We start from the raw sequence: 21,538 nt of genomic DNA, 5'->3' as shown, positions 1-21,538 counted from the left end.
GGCTGGTTGGTATGTTGATTCGCCTCTGCCCCTTCTGGCGATTAGGGGGACGTCAGGCTGAGGACTCGGGAAGCACTGCTGGGCCAATTTCTATGTGAGGCAGCAGGGGCACAGTATGTGGTCCAGTGGATGGACCTTGAGAAACTACTTGTTTTCCAATTTCCCCATGTGCAGATCTGAGATAATAATATTAGATGAAGAAACCTCTCTGGTTCACACAGCCATTTCCAGTGCTATATGTGTTAACAGCAAGTACTTAGAACAGTGCCTGGCACACAGAAGGTGCTCAGTCAGGCTGAGCAAGGGTGATGATGGCAAGAGGAATGAGGAAGATCCCTGCCCTTAAGGAGCTCACGTAGCCCGGTCGCCTTGTCCCGCAGAGCTACCAGCTGGGATGGGCACTATCCTTGTTGGTTAACACTTCAGCAAGAGGGAAATACGGGACTCAGTTCCTTTGTGTTCTAGTCTCTCTGCTCCCTCAGGTGCCTCATTCCAACTGAAACTGTGTCGTATGATATTGGAAAGGAACAGTATGGCTGCTTGGGGGTTTAAGAATTCATATAACGTGCTCAGCCAGAGAAAAGAGTTTAGAATTCACATCTTCCACCAAGCACAAACTTTTCCCACCCCAGACATACGCACGTATCCATGTTTACTAGTAGGGATGGAAGGAGGGGAGGGAGCTCTGTTTCGGTATGAAAAGAACTAAAAATAAAAACCAACCAAATCAAAAACCAGGACAAAGTTCATGGTCTCTCCATTTCTCTTTAATACTGAACAGTAGTCTTTATACAGTTGTATAAGACTTTATACAGTCTTTATACAGTTGTAACATGATTTCAAGAGTAGAAGTAAGAAACATTACTGATAAACTTAAGGGTGTAAAAATATCACTTTTAAGGATAGCTAGTTGAGGCTTTTTTAAACACAAGTTTTTGTTTTTTAAGTTTTCAAGTTTATAGTGTCATCAACATTTGTTTAATGTCAGGATTACAATGAAGGCCATGAAGCTGTTTCATTTTACAGGGGTGGTTTACCGTAGCCTAAATTCCACGATGCAGAAGCAGTGGTTCGCACACTTGACTGTGCATCAAATCCCCTGGAGGGCTTGTTAAACAGCCCACTCACCCCACCCCAGTCTGTGAGTCTGGGGCGGGGCTCGCGAATCTGCATTTCTAGCAAGTTACCAGGGGATGCCGCCGCCGCTGACAGTCCCACACCACACTTGGAGACCCACTGCATACAGGAAGCAAGCTCTACCCACAGCGGGGCTGTGAACGCCTGGCACCAGGGCTCTGGCACTGTTCTCGTGTTGGGTGCGGGGAGAGCACCATCTGGAAATCACCGCGGCGTTTTGCATTTCTAATCCTTGATCTCACTTCTTTTGTTTGTACCTTCTAGTTAATTAAAAATAAAACGCCGTAAGGTTATTTATCCTTGAAAGGAAAAAACAATCGTTTAGTCCTGCTGAGCACTGCCACGTATTACACACTCTGTTTTTAATTACATTAATTTTTTATTACAAATGAGCCGGTGAAAGCTTACTTCCACTTACAAAAACCAAATCCATCATCATTTACAGCTTGCTTTCTTTGGCCCTTTCCGGGTTTCCAGGCCACCCCCCGACCCTGCGCGTTCTCCCAGCCTGTGTCAGCCAGGACGTCACAGCATGGCACTTAGAGCAGTTCCAGTAACTTATTAGTGGGACACCTGCCTGGCCTTTCCTCACCTCGCACAGACAACAGGGCACAGACGCCCTATCTACCTGAGGATTAGGACGGCTGTCTCTCCCGGAACCGACTAACTGTGGCGTCACAATTCCCATTCAGTAGCAGGGTCTCAGCCAGAACCTACTTTCTGCGGAGCAGGAAAGAACCGTCCTGAACTCGGTCCCACCCCGGGGCTGACGGAAAGCCGGGCTGGAGTGGAGTGCTGGGCTGCCGCCAGGGAACAGGCTCAAGAGCTCCGGTCAGCAGACAGCAAAGCCAGGTGGTCTTATTTCTAACACCCCTGGATAATCAAGTGGCTTCCGGGTTTGATAACTCATAACCTTTAAAAAAATAAAAAAGGTAAAATATACTTTCTCACAAAGCGTCTGGCTGCAGCTGGCAAACCAGGACCATGAAATGTTCATGTGAAACCCCGGCAGTAGGGCAGGTGATCGGACAATCCCAGTCTAAGCACAGCTCCCATCTGCACGGCCTCGGGGAAGGGCATTTCTGGACAAAGGTCACATCAGAAGGAAGACAGCGCCAACACATTAGCTTATGTCCGAGGGAAACCAAGTTCTTTTTCTTTTATCCTCACCTCCCCAAGCTTCTGTCCTAGTAAAGAGACTTATAATATCATATAACAAAGAACTTTCAGCGCATGGAGATCGCAGCAACGTGACCAGAGCGCCAGTGGTTGTCCAAAAGCAAAAGCCATCAAGTGGCTGGGCTGAGGCGGGAGCGTGACAAGCCACTACCAGACTACGTCATGTCACTGAGGTCAGCTTGGTCCAGATGGGGTGCAGGCTCCCCGGTGCCAAGTCTGGACTGCAACCCACCCAGTGACTCCCATGTCTGCTGCGGGAGCTGAGTTTCAACTCTGAAACGAGGACTACTGAGCTAAGTGACCATAAGTCCTTCTGAGGCTACCGTCAGGGATGCTAACACCCCAGAAGTCCGCTAGCTTGGAGCTTCGGCCCCAGCCTGGGGGACGCGGCACCTGGCTTCGGTCTCCAGGTCCACAACAGTGCCGTCCTAGGCTCTGAAGGGCTGTCCTCTCTACTAAGAACTCTCCTGGGGTTCTGGACTCGACAGCAGCCTCTCTGTGAGCGTTATCAGGCAGCCATGGTGGGACGGCACCCATGTTTTATAGACAACAGACCGACACGGGCCTTGCAAGACAGGAGCTCCTTGTTTTCAGCACAAGCATATTCTGTGAAGGATGGGAGCTGGGCAGGACAGTCTTACCTCCTCCTGCCAGGGCAGCCCAGGGGCTGAGCTACCCCTCGAGCAGGGCCCTGGAGGAAGAGGCCGCTGCGCCTGACGGCCCCTCGGGGCCCTGTCCTCGTGTCCCGACTGTGGTCGGGGACAGCACCACCTGACTGCAGGGCTGAGGACCCTTTGGCTTCACCTTCTCTCTGCTCTTGATGGACAAAGAACAGTCTTCAAAAAGAAAAAAAAAATCTTAAAAAACCTGGGAGTGGAAGAAATGCCAACGAGAGTTAGACGAAGAGGGAGCACTGACGGTAGCGCGTTCCGTGTTTTAGAACTTCAGCTTTTCAGACAGTCCGAATTTTGTTTTGTTTACAGATTTGTCCTGTGTACAAGGTAACGCCAAATGGTCGAAATTCCAGAGTGGGAAAACAACTCCTATTTATCAGTTGGTTTGAGATCTTCAAATGCTATGCGTGCTCTAGAAAGGTGGTAATGGTCTCACTTGACAGGGAAATTACCAAAAGGAAGATCTTGGCTCTGCCACCTTCACTTACAGAAGGTAAAACACTTAGCGGAGACAGATTTCTGCTGGAGTTAAGACTACATTTTTCTTCGCAGCCCTTAATCTCACGAGGTGAGAAGGAGTGGAAGTTGCCAAGTTGTTGGCTACCAGACCCATCAGTCTGTTTAACTCTGGCTAAAAGCAGAGAATAATGGGCAAGTTACCAAGTTTCTCCCCCGACTCTGGCGTGAAGATCCTCATGTAACATACATGCTGCGACTTCCAGTTGCCACACGGTAGCGGCACACAGAGCGCATTGTGATTCTTCACAGTTCTCACAAAGACAAGATCAAAAATCAGGACGAAAAACTAAAGGTATTTCGCTTTTCCAGCTGGAGTCCCACCCTGGCAAATGCTCTCCATGGTTCATTACCCCATTCTACACCCCACCTCACCAAACCAGTGGAGGAGAAATGCTCTTCCAAGAGACAGAAGTCGAGCTCTTTCTGTTTGTTATCTGTCATATTCTGCCAGTTTTTTAGCAATGACAAGTACAGCACGAAGTACAGAGGCTGAAGGAGAGAGAAAGCCCCACGGCTACAGGAAGTGCCTCTAAGCCTAGTAGGGGTGTTGCGGGCATCCACTCCGGCCCCCCCCCCAGTCCACCACTCAGGGTCAGGGGACCACTTGCAAGGACCCCAAAGCATCAGGATCACTGATGAGGAAACCTAAGCCCCTGGCATGCTCTCTGCCAGTCTGGAGTCTGACTGGGCGGTGGGCATGGTCTTCAAGTGAACACTGGTCTGTAGTGACTGCTCAGTCCTGGTACAACAGGGTGGGTCCCAGGATCAGGTCACGTAGGCCGGAGGTTACATCTCGGGCCAAGCGGCTCTGACAAACACATGAAGAGGCGGCCTATCGGAGAACGGCTCCTCCGAGGCCAGAAAGAGCAGTGGCCCTACAGGGAGAATGCCGCAGTGACGGGATTTTAGGCAATTTTTCTTTCTAAACAGATTCCTCTTCGGCTTTAGCCCAGTGTGGTCTACAACAGCCACTGTTTAGCAAACACCTTAAATCAGCGAGCCTGCCGACTCTAAATAGCCCCACACATTTAGTGGTTAAGCCTCGGCGTCACGGAACTTGGTCCCTGAAGCCTGGGGAGAAGCTTACTCACTAATGACCAGCGTGTTCCCAACAGGCCCTGCTGACACACGTCAGTTTCGAGGGGCACAGTAAATCTGGTAACGCCCAGATAATGGCATGGCGTTTAAACAGGGCAACCCTGTAATTCATCAAGAAGCCGGCTGCTTCGTGTCACGTGGAAAGTGGGGATTACAGTACTGAGACAAGGTCCACATGGATATTTAAAAAGACGTGTACATTTTAATGCAAATCTAAGGACCAGCCCTGTCCTTGGTTTGTAGAAGACTATCTTAACAAAGTCTCAAAACTCTGTAAAACAATCTAGTATCCTACACCTGAAGCCCTTTGTAATAATCACTTTTTTTTCCTAATTTGAAAAGAAATAACTTATATGTCACATAGAGTTGAGTGTAAACGTGGATGTCAATCACCCTTTTAGTTTTATAAACCTGCTTTTAGCTTTCATCAACAGGCAGATTTCCTTACCTACCATGATATAATACCCTTCTTTAAAAAACTGTTACAAATATTTAGTAAAAAGTGCAATTCAAAGGTTAGCTAGGCAAGTACATCATTACAAACCCCACACACACACACACACACACACACACACAGAAAACAAAAGCCCAACACAAACAAACAAGATACAAACAAAACAAGGAAAAAAAGCGTGCTGAGGAGTGGGCCCCAAGAGATGGGGAGCTGGAAGTCAAAGCTAGAACTCTACCCAGATGTTGCTGTGCTTCCCAAGTGCAAAAAAGATAGTGAGGAGCGACCTGCAGCCTCCACTGCCAAGTGCTGGCTCTGGGTGCAGCTGCTACTTCAATATTAGGTTTTCATCAGGGAGGTTATAAAAATATCCTATATACACGTGTACACTGGAGGCATTTTAAAAGTCATCAGAAGCTTGAAGGGTACAGTGTCTCAGCAGTTTCAGCTACTAAAACCCAACTGAAGTGTCTGTCATTTAAATTTCGATTGGCTCAGTTATTTGAATGGATGATAAAATTGAACTGTCATCTCAGGGAAAAAGGAACCAAGTTCACCTACCCATCCTTGCAATCACTCACAGGGTAAGAAAAATCTGGTCCAGAACTAGCCTTTTTGACATTATAGTTTCTGAGTAAATGTAATCAACGTGCTGCCCCCGCCCCCCCCCCAGCCCCCAAGGCAGAGTGCTGCAGGAATAAAATAACTGCCGATGACACCACCTCGGGATCTCAGTCCACTCACGTGAGCTGCTCATCTAAGGGTCACTCTAGAAATGCAACTTGCACCTCTAGGGAGGAGGCTGTAGGATAGCGGCATGAATTCAAGCCACAAGTTGCCAGCACCCCCAAAGCCCAGTGCTCTTCATTCTTTTCCATTGGTTATTCCTACCACAAAAAACTGTGCTCGGGGAAGCACTTTCACCCTAGCACTTATCCCTGAAAAACCAGTCACTGCATCTTCTGTCACAAAGTACTTCCGAGCCCTCTGTCCCCACTAACCGCCAGCTTTCGGGGGCAAAGGGACGCTGCCGCGACAGGATGTGAGACCCACCCCAGGGGCCCGCACCCCCGATGGATGCCCCTGGATGGGCCAGCGCGTGCTGTCTGGCGGGGGAAGGGTCTGAGCCGGGGGTGGGGGGCAGGAGGAGCTGCCAAGACAGATGGAATGAGCAACAGGCAACACGAGCCGAGTCTGCGAATTTTTCTGGATTCCTCGAAGGCCCTCCAGGGGGAGCGAGGTCCAGGGGGGCAAAGCAGGGCCCGCTGTCCTCGGATCCAGGCCAGGGGGGCACCAGGAGTGTGCAGTCGTCGACTTCCTCTTCCCGCCGGCCCTCCCCAAGCTGGGCTGAAGGACCTGTCTCCATGGTGGGGTCACAGAGAGAAAAGTCAGCGCAGGCTGTGTTTCCAGGCGAGGGACGCGAGGGGCGGGCACACCGTGCGCTGCTTCTCCCTCTCCCCTCAGGTTCCTGTGCAGGAGGAAGCGAGCCGGGGGCCCCGCTGTCACAGCACTAAGAAGAGGATGAGCACGACCAGGAGGACCACGAAGAGGACAGCGATGGCACACCACTGGCGCCGATCTGGAAGGCAGGACACGAGGGTCAGCTCTCCCGGGACTTGACGTCCCCCAAGATACAGTGACAGGAAACTTAAGGCAACACCTGGATGCAGACAGAATGGGCAGAGGCCCTGAACCTGCCCGGGCACCTGGACTCTTACCGCTGCTCTTCCTGGCCTGCACTGCACGTGCATTCACAACCCTGCCCGTCCCCTGAAAGCCAGCCTTGTAACAAGTACCTGCTTTGTGTCTCAAGTCTCTAATTAAAATCTATGGATCACAGTTCTCTTCTGGCCGTTACCACATCCCTGGAAAAGATGTTGGCGTTGGTATTACAGATCAGAGCTCGTCAGCTTTAATCTCCCACCAAAATCAAATCATTTAAACAGTAATCATGTTCTTTTCTTAATGAGCACAATGGAAGGATAGAAAGGAGATGAAAGCTACTGCTGGTCACTTCAGGAAACAATGAGCTGAAAAAGCAAGCTGCAGTGATCACGGGGTGATGAACTTCACACCACCCCTGGGCAAGAAATATCACTTAACCAGTAACTGTGTTAAAGTAACTGACACAGCTTATCTATAAATAAAAGTGGAATGTCTTTTCTGAAGCTTTCTGCCCTACTCACAATTTAGAAGAGGTGCAGTAAACAGAGTAGCCAGAATCCATCTAAATGGCCTAGAGCAAGGAGGCCCCGAGGGACAGAAGGGCCCACACAGGCTCCCGCCCACAATCCTGACTGCGTCCCCCTAACTCTCAGGGCTGCTGGGAAAACTACACAACACGAATACCCTTGCACCCTCTGCGGGCCCACAGTCGGGGCACAGGATGCTGTCTGTCGTCAGGATGCACCCTTCACTTGGGCAGATGTAGGAAGAGCAAGCCTCGCTCCACAGAGGAGCCCTGCTGTTTTGCACAAAGGGTCAGGCTGACATAAAGCCTGACAATGCAGCTCAACTGCTGGAAGTAAGAGTTCCATTTAAGTAGAAATATAAAGGTACATACACTGATTCACCGAAAGTTTATTTGAAAGCCTGCAGATTTTAGCACACCAGAGCTATTGAGAATCACATTATAAAAAGGTCTGAATCTAAGAAAATACACTGCAGAACTCTCCACAAAGCAATGCGCCAAGTCCACAAAACATGTACTTAAGTTACTTAAATGCCACGGACGGCAAAGTCTTAGAACCGGCCAAGAGAACTGCTACCAAACAGTAGTGAGTAAAGCAAGTACCTTCCTAGTGGCTCATCCTGCTCTCCATCACACATGCTAGAAACTCACTTAGTAACTGGGGATTAGGGTCAAGACCTCAAGTCCATCTGTTCCTTTCCTGAAACAAGACTAGTCCAAAAGGTGTGGGGAAGCAGAGCTGGCCTGTAAGAGTAATAGATAATAGATTATGGTATTAATAGATAATAGTATTAATCTGTTTAACTATCACTTCAGTGGTCCAGAAAACTCAAGTACCTAGCATTCTTTCATCTATTTTAAAATGTTTATGACAATTTAAAAGCCCTCTCATTAAAATGATTAGTCTATATTCTAGGATGATACAGTCAAGGTAAATGCTTCCTAACAAGGCATCCTGCCATCTCAGACCTGGATTTCCAATACTGAACCAGCTTCCCGTCAGCCTCTACCCAACCCTCCTCCCACCTCCACTCACTTTCTCTTCTGCAACTGAACTAAATAGGGGTTTTCATCAAGGAGGACAGCCATCACACAAGCTAGCACAACCCAGGAATGCTCTTTTAAATGCACTTTGCTCTGAAGTGTTAAGTTGCTTCTAGGAAGCATGAACTGGGCAACCCCGAGCTGTTACCCTAGCAGACTTACCCCCAGAAGGGGCGGGTACTAACCACAAGGGCTTTTGTGACCTCAAGTCACAAAACCAGCTTTTTGCAAGCTCAGGACCTGCCTCAAAAAGTCAGGGGGAAAAAGGGGACTCCACAGGTTTTTCCCCCTCCCAATATAGTCTCTTCCCCTAAAGAGAAAAGATGAACAACAGAATTTGGGAAAGTGAGGGGAAGAAAACCTTGGTATCCACACAAAAGAATATACTTTTTGAGGGTAGGAGATTGACAAGACTAGTCTCTCTTGGGTCATTCAAAATAGTAAGCATGGCGTCTTGGGTGATTTCTGCCCAGGAAGCAGCCAGCACCGGGCGGGGCGGGTGTCTCGCCTCTGCAGGGCTGTGGAGCATGGGCATTCAGTTACTGCCTAATCAAACTTCAGTGTGTCTTGACACTCTTTATGCACAGGCTTGGTTGAAAAGCAGTGAACTTTCCTAAAAGTTATGGAGGAAAACAAAGACAAACACAAATTGCCTCGCTGTCAAATTGCAGCCAACACCGCCAAGTAGGAGGCCCCGAGCAATTCTCTGGGGAGCAAACAGAGATTAAAATGAGCCCCACAGGCAAGCTGTCCAAACCTAAGGGCCTTTCAGGCTAAAGGCTCTGTTTCCTGGCTCTCTTTCTTAGACAAACATAACTGAAGTTCTTACTTTGCTCCCCAAACTTTTCTTCTGGGAGCAAGTAGGAGAAGGCATAAGCAGGCCTAGTGCTATTTATACACACTGAAACACTTATCACAATGCAAGTACTTTTCTAAATTATTCATACCCAGAATGCTGGGGACAAGGACACAGTGCATCTTTGTTCCGCTGCTCTTCTCCAAACAAAACTGGTGCTGAAGTAGCTACTTGACTTTGCGACTAATACATAAACTAGTGAGAGATCTGGTTGAAATTGGTTATATAATACTTCAGTAAAACGCTTTTTTTTTTTTAAAGAGGGGTTGGGTGGAAGAGGAGAGAACAGAGGGAAGCAGGAGAGGACTTTGCAAACCTCCCTCTAGGTGTGTGGAAGATGAACTAAGCTGGTGCCTGCCGCAGGCAATGAAGAGCCTGCTAGAAGCATGAAGATATTTGCCCCTGGAGAGAATGAAGGAAACCGGGAAGCTAGGAGCTTCCCTTTGTCTTGAATATAACAGGTCCTTTGCCCCCAGGGCCATCTTCCACCTGTCTTATCCTTTATTTTTTTTCAAACAAATATTTACTATGTACTAATACGTGAGAGACACCATTAAACGCTTATACACTAATTATTATTTCATTTAATCCTCACAATGACCTTGAAGAATGTCTCAGTTCCTCCCTTCACCCGGAGACTCCCACAAATAAAGGGAAAAAAAGATACTGGATTTTCTTTTGACTTAAAAAGGTATTATTTCTCATATAATAGGGAAGATGGGTTGTAGTAACAAAAAAAATAGTCACTGGAAAACATCTTCCTACACAGTAACTAATTTGAAAAATGTTGCTTCTTTATCTCCAGCCTGGTGCGAATTTGCTGGAATAGTTTACTACAAATTTAAATAAAAACAGTTTAAATGAGATCTGCAAGGCCATCTTATTCTGAAATGGTAGAGGTTTTTCTTTCGGTGAAAAGTCAGTCCAGGAGAAACAGTAACTGGCTCTTAATTACTGTTTTAAAATGAATTCCCTATTTTGGCAAGGAAATAGGAAAAAAAAAGAAAAAGAAGGATTTTGTAATTGTAAAGAAAGTTACTCCACCAGAAGGAACGTCATCCGACACCATCAGCCTTGCACGGTGCGGACCACAAAGGCACTTCCCAGGTGAAGGCCACGAGCAGGAGACAAAGCCCGTGCGTGCTGGTCTTCTACTCTCTGACCCCAAAGCATGAGAAAAATGCGCCAGAGGAAAGGGATCTGAATGGGCACACCTGTGAGAGACCCCCTAGACTGTGTCTCTAGAATTTAGTAAGAATTCTCGAGCTTAAAAGCGCATACATACCACTGGTCATGTGAGATACTTTTGCAAGTTTCTTCATCACATTGTCCAGCCGAGACTGAGTGCTCTCCAACTCGTGAGAGAAATCATCCAACATACTAGAAAGACAAGCAGACGCAGGAGGCAGCTGGTCAGCACAGTCTCCAGATACACTGGCCATGGATCCGGGCCTCAGTTTTAGCAAACATCCAACAGGCAACGTTGGGGTCAAGCCCCCAGTCTTTTATCCTTAGGACAAGGTATGTTTTTGATTTCAGAACTTTGGAAATTTAAAGAAGTAGTAAGTTACATACACTGTGTATTAGCCAAGACCCCAGCAGGGTCTGGGACAGTCCCCATAATCAAACACACAAGTTACTATTTCTGCAAAGAAAACTATGAGGAGTCATAGCTGCAGTCAGTTCAGGTTAGGTTTTTCTGTAACATGAGTTTGCTGAAAAATTTTTTTTAATTTTGAATTTTTTAGAGCTTTCTAGATTTCAGAATTGCAGACAAGGCCAGTGTGGACCTGACCATACAATAATACAAACTCAGCAGCAGTGCAGTGTAGCAGAAAGAACGCGGTGTGAAGCCAGACAACCAGGCTTTGCCACTTGCTTCCTTGGACAAGGGACCCTGTTTGCTTATCTGTAAAATGGGGCAATCCTATCAGCGCAGCTTCCCTGCCAGGGTTCCTGTCATACACAAAGCACTTTACAGCAGTGTGAGTTAAGAAATACACTTTGATCAAATAAGCACCTCCTTTAAGGCACCCTGTGCTTTAGCATAAAGCTGGCGGCCTCAGGGCTGAGTTCCTGACAGTGTGTGCACCTCATCTACACCCACAGAGGACAAGCTCACACTGGTTGCTGTCCAAGGTGCAGGTGGGAAAGAAGACACCAAAATACTTATACCAACGGTGTTTAATTTCATAAATTACTAAGCATTCCAGACTTTTCAACTTAAGATTAATATGTGATTATCCTGAGGCTGGAACGTGACACACCAATTAGCACCGGCGGGCGTATTAACCACGCTTTATTCCCCTGGCAGCATCAAGGGCAGCTAGAACTACTGGTCTTGGTCTGTGCCCACACGAGGCACCTGACAGCCCTGCAGGATTCCGGCAACCAACTCCTCATTAAGTCAGTCATTAAATAAACTCCATGTTGACAACTAAATAAACAAGCCTTTGTCCCTTACCTGAATTTTCAAATTAAAACATTTGTAGCTCATTTTAGATCCTGGTAGCATCTGGGCCCTGCAGCTGGCAGACCTATCCGGGCAGGGCCAAATGCTGAGCTACTTTTCTTACTGAAGACAAAAACGGGTAAGTCATCCAACCTCCAGCCCAAGTACACCCACTAACCACCCACTAACCAAGTTTCTAGCCCAGCTCCAACTAACTCAGCGCTGTCCAAAAGAAATACAATGTGAGTCACATATGCCGCTTAATATTTTTTAGTAGCCACATTAAAAGGGGGGGGAATTAATTTTAACGACCTATTTAGCCCAATATACCTAAAAATTATCATTTTGACATGTAATTTTACATTTTATTCATTCTAAGTCTTCAGAATCTGGTATGCATTTACGCTCAGGCCCTTCTCAGTTCAGACTGGCCACATTTCAAGTACTTGATGGCTGGTGGCTATTGTACTGGACAGCAGAGGTCTAAGTCCAAGACCCATGTTTTTTCCTTTTAATTTACTTACTATTTTTATTAGAGTTATACACATACACGGTTTGTAGAGCTAAACAGACCTACAAGGCCTCTTATAAAAACACACAGCTGTCTCGCATCCCCGAGGGCCACTGCTTTCAGCCCCTCGCACTGTTCTCTCGGTGCTTTTTCTCCAGTTTTTGAAGCTACACGCTGGCACCTCAGTATCCCGACCCTGCTGACTCCGCACAATGAAAAGCTAGGGCTTGGCCCTCCTCCCATTCCATACCCCACATCAGCATCCTTCCCACTTCTCTTGCCCCTTCCTTCCTTCCAATATAACTGGGTCACAGTTTGATAAGGTCAACATTCAGGGTTTACATTATCATAAGTGAGGAAACGCTCCTCTCCCAGCTCGGGGGTTTGGGGCATGAATCACACCGCTCCTTGGCTCTCCCCTCTGGCTAGCCGAAGATTGGGCTTTCTCAGGTCTGTTGAGTCAGTAACCATTCATCTGTTTTGCAGTATCTAAAATGTAAAGGTCATTGCTTCTTATTCCAAGCTCTATGTCCCCATAGATTTTATGCCGTTAAAAAAAAATTCCTGGGCTTCCCTGGTGGCTCAGTGGTTGAGAGTCTGCACGGGTTTGTGCCCCGGTCTGGGAGGATCCCACACGCCACGGAGCGGCTGGGCCCGTGAGCCATGGCCACTGAGCCTGCGCGTCCGGAGCCTGTGCTCCGCAACGGGAGAGGCCACAGCAGCGAGAGGCCCGTGTGCGCCAAAAAAAAAAAAATTCCCTCTGTTCCTGTTCTAGTGGACTTTAGAGAAAAAGCAGAGATAAGAGGTTGTGTTCAGTTCACCATCTGTAACCAGAAGTCTGCCAGGCTCTACCTCTACCCAACCAGGGAAACTGCTCAAGTAATTCGTCCTTTCCCATCCCCACAATACATTTGAGGGTAAGAATGCATTTTAGACAAATTAAACTGCATGCCTAGATTCTTATTCCGCCAGCTTCCGACCTGGTCTCCCTGCTTCCAGTCTTTTCCACCGTGGTTCATCATCTAAACCACAGAACGATGGGCTTCCCCCAAAACATAAACCTGACCACGGCATTACTAACACAACCTTCGCTGGGGCTGTGTTTCCCACTGCCCTTTGAATAAAAAGTCCGAACTCCTTAACATGGCTTCTAGGGCCTTCCCTGATCTGTTCTCTGCCTCCCTGACTTCACTTCTGCAACCTCCCTCTCAATCCCCATGCTCTAGACACACTAAACCTCTCTGTTCTGTGCACTTTTTCACCCTGAAATCATCACAGGGCTCTTTCTTCCTTCCGGTAGGCCCTCCCCTCTCCCCCGCTTCTCCCACCCAGTCTCACCCCACCTGGCTACCTTCTACTCATCCTTCTGGTCCCAGTTAAACCTCTCTTCTCTTCTCAGGGACTTTAGACTGAGTCAGGTCTGCAGTTCAGGCTATTAGGGCCCTCAAGGCACCACGCATCCCCTACCGCGGTAGCCTAGCCCTCCACTTCTGTCATCACTTAACAACTTGCACCATTTATGCAACATCTGTTCCATCCAGTGACCAGTAAACTCTGATGGCAGGGACACTGTCTATTCTCTGGGCTCCTCTGTGGATACCCAGGGGCCTTCCAGTAGAACAAGATGCCCAATTTGAATTTGTAATGAATGAATCCATAACGTTGAACACAAAATCGAGGTAGGAGAGTTTCTGAAATATCCTAGTGGAACGATTATTTTTTTCAGAAAAGGTATTTGTGAAATGGTAAAGGTATTACATATATATGGTAGCATTTAAGAATGCTGTTTTTGGTGTCATACTTCAGGAGTACACAAAGAGATTGTTCTTAAGGAAAAACAAGTCCAGTTATATTTTCTTGCGTTTTCTTCTTTTTCTTTTTGTGGGGGAAGAATTTTTTATCAGTTGGAATTAAATTGATACTTTTTTCCCCATAAAATTAAAATTAAAGATACAGAGCAGAAAGTCCAGTTGAATGTAGTGGGAGAGGCATGGGATGTTAAGTTAGCCCATGTCCTATCCTGTTTGGGACAAAAATCTCCACAGAGCTTACACAGCCGTATCAGTTTCACATTCCCATTCACAACAATACTTCAAATACCTGTTTGGAGGAATTTGTTCCTGTTTTTGCAGGTGTTTAAAAATGTTAATAACTTTGCCTAAACCCTGTTGAAAATTGTATCTGACAGATTCGCTTCTTTTGGAGAGGCCATTCTGTGAAACAGAATAAAGATGCAGCTATAAGCAAAATAGCTTTTGGTTTTACTAGCCATGTAACAAACTGTCAGGCTCTTTACGGGTCCTTAAGACGGCTTTTCCCGCCATTTCTCTGCGGCAAGAGGGGCATCTCGGTACTCACACTGCCTGCTCCTCCAGCTCCCCTCCGATGCGCTGGGACATGTTCTTCAGCACCCCGATGCTGCCAGAGACCAGCTCCAACTGCTCATCCTGCTGTTCCACGATCAGCTGGTGCCAGAGAAATGGGAAATCAGCAATTAAAATCCATCTTACCTGGTTCCAAGCCCAGCACTCTAGCAGCTGCTAGCTTCCTTGCCAACTCGGGACAATTCACATTCAGAAGCAAAGCCCAGAAATCAAAGGACCAGACCGTTGCCTCGGAGAACACGCTGCTCAAAAGGCTGGGTTGTAAAGCTACTGATCTCCCCTGCTGATCCAGCTTGTGAGCAGTCAGCGGGGCTTGAAACCACCCAGAGAGATTTACCCTGGTTGGCTGAAGTCCAGCAAGGGACAGACAATGGCCGAAAGCACCTGTGCAGTGACCACAGACACATGGGGACGCTTGGGAAGAGGAAGCCCGCTGCCAGGGTCAAGGTCTCAATCGGCAACAGCCGGCCACAGCTTAACTACAAGAGAAAGTCTGGCAGATCTCTAGATGTGGAAAAACTACGCACACAGAGTCCTTTGCTCCCTCCTCAAGGACAACTAGAGGAGGCTCTGTGACAGCAAGCAGACAACTTCAGAGCCATAGTTACTTTTAACTGTGTTGTAGTCGCCTTTTTATTAAAAAAAAAAAAGTGTGCTTGGTTAATAGCAATGTAAGTAGACAAATGGTTAAACAGACATGCTAATAGAAGAACAAAAGAACACATAACCTACATTGAATATATAAAACACAGTATTCAAGAACCAGTCGTTTTGATGGATAGATAATCCTCAAATCCCCAGATACTTATTAGCTTCCTTTTATTAATACAACTACATATCAAAAGCAACAATACAAGTGTAATCAACCTCACTTTCCTTCTACCCCTTAACCTCCACCAAAGCAATCATTTTTATATATAATGGAACCAAAAATTTCAATGAAAAAACAAGGACTGAATTTTTCTCGAAGTGCCTTTGTTGAAATGAACAAAAAGCCCAGCACAGAAGTGGAGGCTGGGGAAGAGGCTGCTGTGTTTTTAAATCAATGGCCTCCTCTGTCAGTTTCGGGTGTTTGGTCTGCTTGTCCTAAGAAATCTAATCAAGATTGGTTCTCTGGAAACTGTCATGCTCTGAAGGACGTTTTAAACAGCCTTTCTATATGCAATCATCACACAGGTAGACTCAGGCAGCTGCAGGGCGAGCTCTGGTCCATCCTGCCTGTCAAGCCCCCCGGGGTGGCAGAGGAGCGGGGAGGGAGGTACCTGGCCTCCCACCTCCCTGTGCTTGGCTGGTGGTTCTCAGGTACCTGCTGCTGTGCCTGTTGCTCCTCGATGAAATGGGAATTGGCCAACTGGAGCTCCCGGTCAAGGCGCCCATATTTATCCATCGTTCCAGTGCTCCAGTTCTGTCCGCCACTGTCTCCTAGCAGGGCCTGCGAGAGTGGGGCAGGGGGCAGCAGGGCAGAAGAAACAAACCATTACTATCTCTGAACAAATACCCCATCACCATGATACAAAGATTTCTCCCAGTGCTCATAAGCTGGCCTCCCTGGGGTCAGCCTTTTATGTAGTGGTGTAGGGTAGTGCCTGTGGGGTACAATTTAAGGAATGCCGGGAAGGGTACTCTCTATTTCCAAGCTCTCCCAACGGGACTCACAAATGGGCTCTGTCCCATTAAAATGCCAATAAGTGTCAACTTGAAATCAACAAACACCCATCTGTGTACTGCTTTGTGGATCTAAAGGCACTTGGTTTCTGTGGGCCAGCTCTTCCTAGCACACTTGGAAGTTCACCAGAGACCTGTTGTAGGTTCTAGTCTAACTGATTCCAGACAGCTAGAGTCCTTTCTATTTAAGTATGACCCAGGGAAGTTTTGGTTTTTGGGAGGGGGGAGGAAAGCGTTCCCTAAAATGACAAGCAGCTAAGTCACAGCCCCTCACACACAGAGGGCGCAAGAACCATCAATGTGTATTCAATGTAACCCACAGATAAATCCCAATGCCCTTAAGGTGAACTAAAAGGCTGCAGGTTTCCCAGACAGAACTGGGGGTTGCTTCACCAGGCAGCACAGTCACAGCGGGTGCGTGACCCTGATGACCCAGGCAAGCGTTGGCCCTGAAGTCAGTTCTCGACCTGGGCCCCCAGATGCCAGGGTCAGGTTTCTCAGTGTGAATTTGAGGAAGTTTGTAGCCAGAAAAGGATAAGTTTGGGAATGTCTTCCTTCCTTGAAGAGGCCAGCCAGCAATGTGAGCTGGCCCTGCCTGGAATGCCCACAAGCCTTTCTGACTTGGCCAAAGTACTGCTCAAACCAGCCCTGCACAAAGAATCGGAAGACGCTGGCGAATAGGATTCTTCTTCCTTGAAGAGCTGTCAGATCTTCTCTCCAGGTACTTTTTAGCTCTGGAACTGTTAAAAGCCTACCTGACTACTTAGTTCTGTCTGAAAAGCCCTCCCATAGCCCCTCAATGTTGACATTAGCCTCACCTGACTTTCAGATGTGAATTCAGTCAAATGGCCACACCTGAGGCTAAGTTCAAGGAAGCTCAGGATGGTTCTGAGGCAGTTATGAGAAGAAAATCCGGAGGCCTGAGAGCTTCCAGCAGCTCAGGGTCTCAGTCAAGAGTCTGGATGGTAACTGTCTCTGGTATAAGGCAGACCCAAGGCTTTTTGGGGATGGCTCTGCTCCAAACTGGTTGCAGGGCTGTCAAGATTTCAAAGGTCCTGCTCGTTCTGATGCGAAGGCTCTAAGGACTCTATGGAGGATACTGGGGCCTAGTGATAATTTTTTCAAGGTCAGAGAAAGGCTACAGTGCATCATTAGGCTATGGGCAGAGAACTGGAGCTCCCGGGGTCACAGTCAGGGCTATTTTTTCTAGCTTACCTATGGTCCACTCTTGGGTGGACATACGTCATGCTGCTAAGAGTCATCTGTGCTTTATTGTGAGGCAGTTTAGATTTCCTCAGTCTGACCTCCAGGAGTCTGGTTAGTGGGAAAGAAGATAGAGGGCCCGGAGCACCAAGGACCAGCCTGTGTGCAGGTGCCAGAGGAGGAGGTCCTGGCTAAGCCAGGAGCACCTGGTGCTCGATGAAGAATCGAGGTGGACTGTGCCTGTGTGAGTGCTTAGAGAACCCTGGCCCCGCTTTTCCTTGAAACCCTGTGACTCGGAGACATTTTACTCACCGCCCAAAACAAAATTCCCAGCCATACTTGGAAAGGCTACGTATAAACACACATTTTACTTATTTGTTAGTTTAAATATACTATCTAGAGAATAAAAATACAAATAGAAGTAATAGAGGATAGGTGTTACTATTCACTGTCGAAACTACTGATACTTCAGGTAACTGTCACTCAACTTCTGTAAGCTGAAGCAGAAACGAAAAGGGGACTCCAAAACTTGGCCAGCCTGCGGCCGTTCACTAGCTTCTCTTAAGAGTTAGTGCCAGACGGGATGGCTAGCTAATGGCTTTCCTAGCTGCACTGAGAAGAGCAAGGAGGGTAAATGGGAAGGAAAAAACAATGACTTGGAAAATGAGATGCAGGGAAAGGAAACAGGATTAAGTTAGGTGGTATTTAGAGAGTCCTCTCCCCTTTTCAAGCTTTTATAATACTTGTTTTCAAAATTAAGTGGGTCAAGAAACACCTACAGGTATAAAGTGAGCATTTACATCATAAACTACTGATTCCTAGTTAGTTAAAAATGCCGAGCTGGGCTTCCCTGGTGGCGCAGTGGTTGAGAGTCCGCCTGCCGATGCAGGGGACACGGGTTCGTGCCCCGGTCCGGGAAGATCCCACATGCCACGGAGCGGCTAGGCCCATGAGCCATGGCCGCTGAGCCTGCGCATCTGGAGCCTGTGCTCTGCAACGGGAGAGGCCACAGCAGTAAGAGGCCCGTGTACCGAAAAAAAAAAATGCCGAGCTGATTTCTTGAGTTAACAGTCTAATAAATTCAAGGACTGGGTCTCTTGTAGCTTTTATTTTTGATGTGTCAATATCTGGGCTTTGGTTTCTGAAATTAGGTTTCAAAATTTATTTGTAATAACTTATAAAAACTGGACCTTACATCAAAAAAACAAAAGATACTTAAAATGGTGAAAGATTTAACACACATTAAATTAACACACATTTAAGTTTCCTCAAATGCTTTACATAAAATTTCAATCATTAAATGTCTAGTGAGTTCTATGCATAGGCAATGTAATAGCAGCTAGAAATAAAAAGAATAAAAAAAAAGAAAAAAGACCATGACACCATCCCTCCTAACTCACGAAGGAGCTTGAGGTCCAGCAGAGAAAGTAAGCAATTACAGCTCTTAACAGAGCGCCTGGTACACGGAATACGCGCAACAGGTGCAGAATAAATGGCCTGGAGCAAAGGCTCTAAGGTACGCAGAGGGTGCAACCGGAGCCCAGAGGAGGAAACCAGAGGGTGTGAGGGAGGGGAGCGGAGGCCAGGCTGCCTGCCAGCGTCACTACGGGCTCAGCGCACAAGGTCTTCTGCCTGAATACATGATACACGAAGTCAGAATTTTTAAATTCCAAATATCTCTGTATTTTCTTTGATTGATACTGTATATTCTGACATTTACCCACCTGTCTATTTTTCCTTTCAGCTAATGCCTGCACAGATGAAGTTGACATCTGATCCTTCATGTCCTAATGAGATAAATAGAACACCAGAAAACAAATGAACATCCTTAAACAAAATCATGGTTAATATTTTGCACACTAGCAAAATATGCATAATTTATTATTAATTTTTAAACAAAAATACAGCATTCTTTGACTTCTATTTTCAGTCTCAAAAATAAAGGAAATAAAGAGAAGGACATGCCCTTAAAAAGAAGTAACCTGGATACTAAATTTAAGTATGAGGAAAGAGAAAGTACTTCCTGGGTACCTACCATAGGCCGGAAACACTGTTAAACATGTACACATATGATCACTGACTTTCCACAATGCCCCTGTGAAGCTGGTATTACCTTCATTTTACAGTTGAGGACACTAAGATCTAGAAAGACTAAGATACTTTCTCAAGGTCACATAGCCAGTAAATGGCAACCCTGAGGTATACAAACAAAAGCTGTGTTCAAGGGCTAGCATCTTTAAGCATAATACATGTAAAAAAACCATGCACTTTATGATAAAGTATATTTACCATTACATGCCAGAGAATATTTTCAAATAGTGATAAACAGGTAACATTATTTTATTTGAGTTGCGTTCATGTGAAGTATAGACTATTTCTAACACCAGTATTTTCCAGAGTGGTATCAAAAATAATTTTGTATGCAAAGAAAAATGAATTACTTAATTTAAAAACACTTGGGGATTCCCTGGTGGTGCAGTGGTTAAGAATCCACCTGCCAATACAGGGGACACAGGTTCGAGCCCTGGTCCAGGAAGATCCCACATGCCACGGAGCAACTAAGCCTGAGTGCCACAACTACTGAGCCTGTGCTCTAGAACCCGTGAGCCACAACTACTGAGCCCATGTGCCACAACTACTGAAGCTGTGTGCCACAACTACTGAAGCTGTGTGCCTAGAGCCCATGCTCCACAAGAGAAGCCACCACAATGAGAAGCCCGCGCACCACAACAAAGAGTAGTCCCCGCTCACTGCGACTAGAGAAAGCCCGCGTGCAGCAACAAAGACCCAATGCAGCCAAAAATTTTAAAAATAAAAATAAAACACTTTATTAAATATGAGCCATTTGCATCATATTTAACTACAACCCAATATACTTTAAAATAATTTCAGCTGAGTACATGATTATTATAATACAATTTTTCTTGAAAAATAAAAAGGATGCCAAAATACTTTATAATTTCCTGTTGGCAAGTAGGCTATTTTAGAGGTGCAAATGTTGAAGTATTAGGCTTTAAAAAACTTCTTCCAAGACCCAGGACAAGTGAATGGTAGATGAGACAGTGCCACAGCTTTCCGGATTCCTACTATGAGAAGTCTGAATGACAACCACCTTGCTGCAACCTTCAAACTGCCTGATCCCTCGCTCAGCAAATACCGACTGACGCCCAGCGTGTGCCAGAGCACAGCAGTGACGATACAGACAGTGTCCTTGCCTGACGGAGTTCACATCCTGGTGGACAAGAGGCAAACAGCAGTCACACACACGCTTCAACAGGATGACGTGCATTTGGGGAAGGAAGGGAGTCAACGGGGCTGAAATCCAGTGGGTGAACGCCACTTCAGAAAGATGGGGGTGACACTTGATCGAGACCTGAGGGCCGAGAATGAGCCCACCACAGAAAGGGCAAGGGCAGAGAATTCCAGGCAGAGGAAACAGCAAGCACAAAAGCCTGGAGGCAGGAAAGGCTCAATGCTTTAGCTTTTGAGAAGGAAGGCCCGATTGTCTGAAGGAGCCACTGTGTGCTGGGTGTCGGAGGGAGGATGTAAGACACGTCTGGCCAAACACGCAGGGCCTTCAGGCTGCTTAGATTTTATTCCGAGGCAGTGGTTGGCAAACTTCTTCTGTAAAGGAGTAGATATTAAATATTCAGCCTTTGTCAGATTTTTTTTTTAACCACCCTTTAAAAAAGGTAAAACCATTCTTAGATCTCATAGGCCAGAGACTGCAGGCCCCTGCTCTAAGGCAATGGAAAGCCCTTAAAATATTTTGAGCAGGGCCATGGAGTATTCTGGTTCATGTTTTAAAAGATCGCTTTGGTTATTCTGTGGGAAAAATGTTGGCAATTAAGCAAAGCAGAAGTAAAGAGATCATCTTACTGCCACACATTAAAGTGCTGCCCACGATGGGAAAGGTGCCTCTAGGAACAAGTACCCTGATGTTGGAGGCCTTCAACAAGAGGGTATGTGAGCCCTTGGAAATGACACTGGGCAAGTAGCGTGTCGTTCACCCACTGGATTTCTGAGGGTGCTCTACCTGGGGTCCAGCTGACCCATAAATTCTAAATTTTATCTGTTCACAAACCTCAAAAGAAAAAAAAAATTATATATATATATATATATATATATATATATATATATATATATATATATATATATAAGAAAGCCACCCACA

At 46.5% G+C, this 21,538-nt stretch overlaps 1 protein-coding gene across 11 annotated transcripts in view; it reads right to left on the bottom strand.

Moving 5' to 3' along the window:
- Positions 1-21,538, bottom strand: part of STX6 (syntaxin 6) — a 97,866-nt gene that overhangs the window by 52,145 nt on the left and 24,183 nt on the right. Inside the window, exons 4-8 of one of the 11 annotated variants that reach the window (XM_060132165.1) lie at positions 19,089-19,151; positions 15,803-15,928; positions 14,471-14,577; positions 10,435-10,529; positions 820-1,436 (exon numbers count right to left, since the gene is read on the bottom strand). In XM_060132165.1, coding sequence (XP_059988148.1) covers positions 1,432-1,436; positions 10,435-10,529; positions 14,471-14,577; positions 15,803-15,928; positions 19,089-19,151 — 396 coding nt within the window. In that variant the 3' untranslated portion in view covers positions 820-1,431. Of the gene's footprint in view, positions 1-819; positions 1,437-5,885; positions 6,638-6,671; positions 6,924-8,835; positions 8,907-10,434; positions 10,530-14,470; positions 14,578-15,802; positions 15,929-19,088; positions 19,152-21,538 lie in introns of those variants that run through there. The other 10 variants (XM_060132131.1, XM_060132111.1, XM_060132157.1 and 7 more) reach the window with 10 other exon arrangements.

The sequence above is a fragment of the Lagenorhynchus albirostris genome, chromosome 2, assembly GCF_949774975.1.
Source record: "Lagenorhynchus albirostris chromosome 2, mLagAlb1.1, whole genome shotgun sequence".
NCBI lineage: Eukaryota > Metazoa > Chordata > Mammalia > Artiodactyla > Delphinidae > Lagenorhynchus > Lagenorhynchus albirostris.
This window is presented reverse-complemented; position numbering and strand designations above follow the sequence as displayed.